At 37.5% G+C, this 9,427-nt stretch overlaps 1 protein-coding gene across 1 annotated transcript; it reads right to left on the bottom strand.

The window, feature by feature from the left end:
• Positions 1-765: 765 nt before the first annotated feature.
• LOC148047035 (vomeronasal type-2 receptor 26-like) lies at positions 766-6,467 on the bottom strand. Its single transcript, XM_087707693.1, has 6 exons — positions 6,168-6,467; positions 5,712-5,810; positions 5,205-5,450; positions 3,838-4,065; positions 3,211-3,337; positions 766-1,661 (listed from the first exon to the last, which is right to left on the bottom strand). Exons 1-6 carry the CDS (start codon positions 6,465-6,467, stop codon positions 766-768), a joined length of 1,896 nt encoding a protein of 631 aa, XP_087563819.1.
• Between the last annotated feature and the right edge of the window lie 2,960 nt (positions 6,468-9,427).

The following is a 9,427-nucleotide window of genomic DNA, read 5'->3' as shown; positions in this document are numbered from 1 at the left end:
ATACCAAAAGAAACCTTTAAGGAGCAGGGGTCTCATCCTTGGTTGGCCATAGAGCCTCTGTATGGGTTGACTATGAATTTAAAACATGTTTACCTCACTTCACATGTTCTGGCAAGTGGTAATCTATCCCTTTCCTGTGCAATGTGGGAAGTAGTTCATCACTGTAAGCCACCAGCTTGTTTACATATTTTGGCATGGCATATGAGCAATGTAAAAGTAACTTTACTGGATTAAAGGTGTGGTGGGAACTTACCTAAATTTACCACAAATAGATCCTGGCATTCTAACCAGCATTCCAACCCTCTACTAAGGCAGGAAACCCTACACCATTTCACACAATGGTCTGTACAATCTATTCTTAAAACCTCCAGTATTTGAGCATCCAACACAGAATAACTTCCTACACGTCCCTATGAGCTTCAAGGCCACATTTCTTAGGTCTCCACTAGTCTATTAAAAAGTTCCATTCATCTGTACACTGATTTAACCCAAATTACTGTGACTAAAAATGAGACTTAGTCAATTGTTATTGGTTTCTTTATATAAGAAAATAAATAGGAGTAGTTTTAGGAATAAGAGGAAGATTCTTGTTTTATTCTTTTTCTTCATTTGTCTTGATTCTAAATAACTAGAGTATCTCTAGCCAAGATGGACAGCATTCAGGTTTAATAAATAAATATTAAATGATCAAAATGTGCTATTTCAGGCTATTAATTGACACTTTTGAAAAATAATAGATTTGTAATATTCTTTTTATTTCCAATTCTATTTTGACATCAAATGTTCTTTGGTATTCAGTTCTGGCCTAAAAATAATAAGGTAGCATTTGGGGATGAACATGCAGCCCAGCAAACCACTGCTGGAGGCCAAGATGGAGAAGACCTGCACAGCCACCATGTATTTCCCTTTGGTGCTCAGATAGGCAGGAAGAAAGGACACCCAGACACTGCAAAAGACCAGCATGCTGAAAGAGATCATCTTGGCTTCGTTGAAGGCCCCAGGGAGATTCCTGGCCAGAAAAGCCACTGTGAAGCAGACAGCAGACAGGAAGCCCATGTATCCCAGGGCAACATAAAACATGGTGACAGAGCCTTCATTGCATTGTAAGATGATCTCTCTAGGTAGGGAATGCATGTCAGAGTCAGGGAAAGGAGGAAAACTGCCCAACCAGATGCTGCAGATGACAACTTGGAGGCCAGAACAAGAAAGGACAATGGAATTGGCTAAGCTCTTCCCCAGCCATCTCTGCACTTTATTCCCTGGTTTTGTGGCCAAAAAGGCCAACACCACTGTGATTGTTTTGGCCAAGATTGAAGAAATTGCAATTGAGAAGATAATGCTGAAGACTGTTTGTCGGAGGAGGCAGGTCACTCTGCTTGGCCAGCCAATGAATAGGAAGGAGGTCAAAATGGAAAGCAGGAGGGAGACCAGGAGAATGTAGGAGAGATCACGGTTGTTGGCTTTGACAATTGGTGTTTCCAGGAATTTAATGAACATCCACAAGCCAAAGCCTGTTGTCAAAGAGAGGAATAAGGCAATGGAAGTCAGGATAATCCCCAGATTTTCCTTATAAGAAAGATAGCTTTGAATCTTGGGAATACAGTGAACTCGATTGGTGTCTGGATGTTGATCATCTGGACATTTGGTACATTTGTCTGCATCTGAAAAAGAGGAAGTAATTGGGTCTCCCTTTAACACATCCTTTAATGAAATGCATTGTCTGAGTATACTTGTTTTTGGTGTGAATGACTCTGTGTACGTAAATTCAATCTATTTCTTCATTTCCTTCCAGCTAGAGTAATTTAATATTATTTTTCTTTTTCATGACACCATTTTATCAATGAAATGAAATGTAATTTTAATCAAAAGCCCTTTCTGGGTACACTTGTTTTTGGTGTGAATTACTGTGTGTAGTTTAATTCAATATGTTTCTTCCTTTCCTTCCAGCTTCAACAATTTAATATTATCTTTCTTTTTTAATGACACCATTTTATCAATGAACCTGTTGAGAGAGAAGGAAGAAAGGATTCAAGGAAGGAAAACAGTTTTATCATTTTATCCTTCCACTGCTGTATCTATTGAACATTGGAGCCCAGTCTTTTTGGGAGAGCTTTATGACACCAATGAGAACCAGCTACACTGGAATGAAATGCATATCAATGATCATTCATAGTACCTTATGCAGCTGAGGTGGATAAACACTACATTTGCCGGGGGGGGGGATATATATTAGGTAGAGTAACCCTTGATAATGAGTTGGATATGGAATGAGGGCATCAAAATGCATTTGACACTTTTGTATAAGCAGAAAAGAGAGCCATCTTCCCATAAGGTCAAGAAGGAAGTGTCAATGTTCTCAATGACAAACCCAACCGAAAGCACGCATGGCTGAGATGATGCAATCTCTTAATGGAAAACGTTAATGAGTACATCATATCAGCCAAAAAACGGGAAAAAACAGATCTAACTATTTCCCGTGCAATCCCATATAGTTAAAGTTCAACATCTATCTCGCCCTATTAGGCCAGGTTACATTGTCTAATGGAGACATCTGGTATTGTTGTGAAAAAGTCTTTTTCAGCTCTTGTAAACATCTACAAAAATTTGGCCCTTGCTTCCCATGACTGGCAAATTGATGTCTGGAGCATCATTGTATCTCCCCCTTCCCTTCCCCCCCAATAGTGTGCTGGCAAATAGAGAAACCATAATAGTTGCAACAGTAAAAATACCATTTGAAGCTTGACAAGAAGCCTGTTTCTGTCGCAACTCTTGATTCCTCTACTTTCCTTGTCATGGGCAAATACTCACCATGACTTTAAAGAAGAGCCTCCAGCTGAACTTGTGTAATGTAAATCACAGGATACATAAACCCAGGAGTTATCTAAGGCTGACCCAAAAAGAACTACCTGAAGTGATGGAGCAGTCAAAGGATTATTGTAAAGGTTAAAGATCAAAAGATGTCATCTTTCTCACAATACTCAACCCAGACCTATCCTGTATCTTAATCCATGATCTGTATCCCTGTTTGCATGGCCTATGTACCAGATAAAGCTCCAAGGTCATTTCTTATTATTCACTGTGACATAAATGTATATCTTGACCAAGACTCAAAGAGGTATGATCCCTCTGGAAAAGACTTTCAAAATACACATTCATCTCAGGATTTATGATCCTTCCCTAAGTCTGCTCTTTTCCCCTCTTGGCGCCTACCTTCCAGGGTGGAGATGGAGCCTTCTGCACAAGGACGACAATTGTAGCAGCAGATGGGCTTCCCTTCCTGAGCCACCTTCATAAATCCAGGAGGACAGTTTTCCACACATCTGGAAAGGGACAGGGGCTGGGAAGAGAGAGGGGAAAAAATAGCATCCATAACATGAATTATTGTGTAGGATAAAAAATGTAAAAAGAAAAGATTGAGCATCTCCAGTTCAAGTCTTACATTTGCTAAATTTGAAACCTACAAGAAACTTAGAGCTCATCAAACCTATTTAGCTTCTCGATGTTTGCCTGCTTCTCTTCTCTTCTCATGTTTGCCACAGTACAATTTTTAGTTTAAATTCTCAACATACAGTACCTACTCAAGAGAAAGTTGAATGGATTTCTGCTGTGGAAAAACCAGTCATTTTATCCCTTGATTTCAACCTTATTCCCTTGTGGAAGATTGATAATAGTTAACAGGGATATTTAAGGATATTTTTGTCACAGACACATGAACATCTAACCAATACATCTTTCCACTCTGGGAGAATGAGATAACATTCCAAGTATGTCCCTGCCCCAATTCTGCAATCCGATTGGTAAGGCCTTTTTTAAAAAAGAGAATAAAGTTGTCCCCACCTTATTCAGCATTTCCATCTTTACAATAGCATTCTGGTTCATGAGCAACTTGAAATCCAAGGATCCCACTCTTTCTAGACTCCCAACTGTCACTTTGCTAACAGATTGATTGGAGAAAACCACTGTGTTCACAATGTCCAGATCTGCTACCAGATCTCCATTGTCATCCAAATATACCCCATCGATGGAATTATTATAAAACTGAGACATCCGAAGGAAAGGATGGAGCTGGAATAGAAGAGAAAATGAGCAATATTACATAGAGACAGAAAGCTCTCTAGCAAGACTCCTTCATTTGAGTTGGAATGGAGGCTCTGTACTGAGAAATATAGGATAATTTTTTTCTTAGAAGAACCAAAAATGACTTGGAAAATAAGGATGGTCAAGGAAGTCCTTCATCTCTTCCATTCATGATTATCACTGCAGAGTTTTGAAAACTAACAGGAAGCACAGTATAGCAAAAGATACAAACAGGATAAACCAATGAGGTCCAAAGTTAAAACCTGAAAGGAAGTCGATGTTGCATACAAGCAGACTGAAGAAATTCTGTCAATGAAGTGAAAATGAAATCAGATGACAACAATACTGTAAATAACTGGTGTGAAGGTCAATGGGCAGATAGAAAGAGAAAGATCTTTGCTCACTTTAAAGATGATTATTGGGCCTTTGCTCTACAAATAGGTTGTGCTTATGAAACTCTGCATTGAGGTGATATATGGACCATTTGGCATGGAGAAGATACACCAGATCTTCACTGTGAAATAGGATCCCTTGTACCATTAAGGTCATTTCCTTGCTGTTTTATGGAACATTTATGGAATGAATTATGGAAATCATTCCATAAATCTTTTGCTGCTTCCAAAATTTTCTACGTCCAACCCTTCATCTCTTCACCTGACCCAAGTTTGCTTAGCTTCAACTAATAGCAGATGTAGAGCGGACATCAGAACAGGATCAGATCATCATCATCTTACCAGCAGACAAAGGCTGAACCACAATTATGGACAGATCACAATATTTACAAAAAACAAAAATTAGAATTCAACTTAATTTTTATATTTAGAATACATTATAACTATGTTCAGAATAATTACACAGTTCTTACAATGTAAAATTAATCCTCAATGACTATAAAGTGCAATGTAAAAATAAATAAATACCTGCCATGCCTTCACCAATGGAGTTTTCAAGTTTTGACCCCCTTTATATATTATCCTCTTTTGTTTGCATGAATAAGCGGAATTGAAGGCTCGTCCCAGAGCCCAGATTGTGTTATAAATGAAATAGCTGTCAAGAGTCAGGATAGGATCCATCTCCTCTTTCCTCAGAGTCTCCAGTTCTTCTCTCTCCCTACACCTTCTCCAGACTTTCACTGAAAAGGCATCCTTGGTGTAAGAACACAGGAAGGAGTTCTTTGCAAGATGAATCATGAAAGGATCAAACTGCTGGTAACCACCATACTTTCCCATTTGATTGCTCTTCATAAGAAAGGAAAAAATACTATGGAGGTATTTAGTGGGGAAATACTCATCTCCCAAATAAATAGTGAAGTCCCAACGGGTTGTGATGATCAGGATTTTTCCTCTAAAAGGTTCAGTGAGCATTTCAAACACCTGATGCATAATTATAACCCCTATAGAGAATGTATTTATGTCTATACCATAAATAAAGACATTCACCTTTCTCCAATTGTGGTAAAGAGGGAGGTCTACGAATATATCCCCAGAAGCTGAGGGAAAGGTTTGTGATAAAACTAGGCAAATGCCATTCTTTATTAGCATGGAAGTCAATGTCCTCATGAACCTTTGTCCACTCTCAGTGTCTGGAGCAAGGAGACCCACTAAGGTCCACCTGAAATGGAGGACCAGCTTCACCATCCCTGGGTACTGAAGTCCTTCACTTGGGATCATTGGGTAGAAGAAAGGAAACTGGATTTTATCACTCAGAACCTGGGAATTGAAACCATAATTGATCTGAAAAGGAAAATAAATAAAGAAATGCCATTTTATTTAAGTACCAAAAATCTAGCTCTAACTAAGGAATCGTTCCACTGCTAGCAAAGAATAACCTTCCTCAGGGACCTGACAGATCATTCTGTTCTTACGTCAGTTCAACGTGGTATTTTCTTCTAACTAATAGCCTGCAGAGATGCCCAGTCAGCATTAGGAGTGTGCCAGAAAGGGATGTGTGTGCTCGGATCATTCTCTCATTTGATAGATTAATCCTTACTTCATACAATTCCCATAATAGAACTTGGCTCTTCATTTATGGTCAAAGATGTTTGATTGAAAGCTGCGTGTCTAAAAAAAATCTGTTCAAGAAAGACACACCTGTGGGATTTTGTAGGTTTCCAACATGTTAGAAATCTGGATGGAGATGTCAGTATTAGCCTCTTCTAGAACAGCCACTGTGTTTCTCTGCCTTCCACAGCTGTAGTTGGGAACGTTGGCCTCCCCCTCTGAAAGCAGGTCCAGCAAAGCCTCTGAGGTCATTGGTTGGTCGAAATAATTTTCATAGATGTTGTAACCGAGGGTGATGTTGAATGAAATGTTGGGATCCTTGTTGATCTCCTGGATGGCAAAAAGGAAGGACAGCATTTTCCAATACTCTGGTGATGCTTTCCTGAACATATTAGAAGATAATCAGTAACAAGAACATTAAATTAACCTCTCTCAACAATAATAATTTTAATCCACCCAAGGCCGAGTGTTTTGGGAGCGTTGAATTCTGTATCTGGCAGATTTTTTCAAATGTCATCTATTTGATTATAACTCATCTATTTGATTGTTTAATTTAATTTTAAGATACTGATTACTTCTCAAGTAATCTAATTATTATAATTTTGTCTAATTATTTCTTTAAAAATATATTTATTAATAAGTTTTATAAAAATAATAAAGGAAAAGGAAGAGAGAAAGGAAGAGAGATAAGCATGCAAAAATAATTTTAAAAAACCTTTAACTTTAGAAATATATGAATGATTTCTAGCCTTCTTTTCAACAGATAACTTGTCATTTCTGTAAATTCTGAATATTTCATAATCTATTCCTTCGACTATGGGGATCCCATGATTTTCCCATTGTTATACATACATTAATATTTCTGCGATTACCATATATAAAATTTATACATCCACTATGAATCTTTTCCAATTCATTATTCAGAAGTACCAATGAAAAATTTGGTTTCTTTGCAATTGTAGTCTTTCAAATTCTTTTCATTATTATGTCAGTTTGTATCTAAAATTTCTAACAAATCTGTTAGAAACTACCAAAACAGATAATGTTGGTTTATATTTTAAATTATGACACAGTGTAAACTGAATACCAGTTACCCAGATCCTTCCATCTCTATTTCATATCCAAACTGAATAGCACATTTAATCACGCAATCTGTAACCTGTTACATTTTACATCTGTAACATCTTACATGTTATATCTCTAACATGTCAAAAAACAAAAAAAGTCAAGAAAACTTTGGTCCATTAACAGCAGAAAATGGCAAGAAGGTGACAAGCAGTGGGGAGAAAGCAGAACTACTTAACTCGTTTTTTTGCATTTTTTTTACATAAAGGGGGAAAAATAACCCATTAAAATTAAAATGCAAATTAGGAACGCAAGTCAAAGTAATCAAGAAAATGGCAAAGGAAACCTATCCACTCTAGAAGAGTTCAAATCACCAGGACCAGAAGGATTGCACCCTCACGTGCTGAAGAAATTGGCAGGTGAGATCTCAGAACCATTTTCAAAGAGAAAACTAGGGAATTACCATAGGACTGGAAAAGTCTACAAAAAAGAAAAGTGGACCCAGGAAACTACAGACCTATCAGCCTGACACATGGGCCACGGTGCTACAGTATTGCAGGGTAATTCTGCTAACTGCCAGGGATTCGATCTTCACTGGCTCAAGATTGACTCAGGCTCCCATCTTTCTGAGGTTGATAAAATGAGGAGCCGTATTGTTTGGGGCAATATGCTGACTCTATAAATTGATTGCAAAGGGATATAAAGCACTGTGAAGTGGTATATTAGTCTAAGTTCTATTGCTTTCAATACCTAGAAGGATTCTTGAAAATATAATCAAACAAGAAATCTGCAAACACTTAGAGGCAAAGAAAGTTATAAGTAGAAGTCAATGTGCATTTTTCAAAAACAGTTCATGCCAGACAAATCTTATTGCATTCTTTGAAAAAATAACAAAATTAGTAGACCAGAGAAATGCTGTGGATAAAATTTACTTAGATTTCAGTGCAACATTTGATAAAGTAGACCACAACCTACTTCATGGCAAGCTAGAAAAATGGTTACTAGACAGCACCACCACCAGATGGGCTTGTAACTGGCTGTTCAATCACATTCAACTTTTCACCCTTAATGGGATTGTATCTACATGAAGGGAAGCATGCATAGGAGTAACCCAAGGCTCTCTCTTAGGCCCAGTACTCTTCTATATCTTCATCAATGACTTAGATAAGGGGATAGAAGGGGAAATCATCACATTTGCAGATGACACCTAGCTGACCGGAGTAGCCAACACTGCAGAAGATAGGATCAAAACACAGAAGGATTTTGGCAGACTTGAACCCTGGCCCCTATCTAACAAAATGAAATTCAATGTAAAGAAACCTCAGGTTTTACATTTAGACAAGAAAACCCAAATTCATAAGTATAGAATTCTTGGTGATACCTGGCTCAACAGTGGTAACTGCGAGAGAGATCTTGGAGTCCTACTGGATGAGCACTTGAATACAAGCCAGCAGTGTGCTGTGGCTGCCAAAAATGCCAACACAGATCTAGACTGCATTAATAGTGGGATGGAATCAAGACCACATGAAATGTTAATACCACTTTATAATGCCTTGTTAAGACCACACTTGGAATACTGCATCCAATTTTGGTTGCCAGAATGTGAAAAAAGATGTTGAGACTCTAGAAAGAGTGCAGAAAAGATTAGGGGACTGTAGACTAAAACATATGAAAAACTGTTGCAGGAATTGGGTATGTCTAGTTTAATGAAAAGAAAGACTAGAGGTGACATGATAGCAGCATTCTAATATCTAAAGGGCTTCCACAAAGAAGAGGGATTCAAACTATTGTCCAAAGCACCAAGGAAAGAACCACCTAGAACTAAGGAGTAATTTCCAGATTGTGAGAACAAATAAGCAGTGGAACAGTTAATATGGATTAATTAAGATAATTCCAAATGTATGTTAATTCATATTGAATCTTTTTTCAACTTGTGCAGATGGGAATCACTGCAAACTATGCTCTCTTACCCATCAATTGTTCTCTTTACTTCATCTCAATTTCTTGTATTAATAAATACAAGAATATTTATGTCAACCATTTTTCTCTTTCTGTTCTAATGAATGCTCTTTGTGAGGAAATCCATAAAGTTATCTCCATTTGTACTTACAGTATATTCTCAATGTAGCACTTTTCATATAATTATTTTTAAAGTCCACATTACCTTTAAATTTATTCTATCATAGGTTTTGTCTTATTCTTCATGTTAGTTAGTTAGTTAGTTAGTTAGTTAGTTAGTTAGTTAGTTTATTAAACTTGTATGCCACCCTATTCCTGAGGGGACT

This window comes from Thamnophis sirtalis, unplaced genomic scaffold (assembly GCF_051295495.1).
Source record: "Thamnophis sirtalis isolate CommonGarterSnake01/CBP01778 unplaced genomic scaffold, rThaSir2_p1.2 scaffold_3, whole genome shotgun sequence".
In the NCBI taxonomy this organism is placed as follows: Eukaryota; Metazoa; Chordata; class Lepidosauria; order Squamata; family Natricidae; genus Thamnophis; species Thamnophis sirtalis.
The sequence above is the reverse complement of the archived record's forward strand: the minus strand, read 5'-3'. Positions and strand labels throughout refer to the sequence as shown.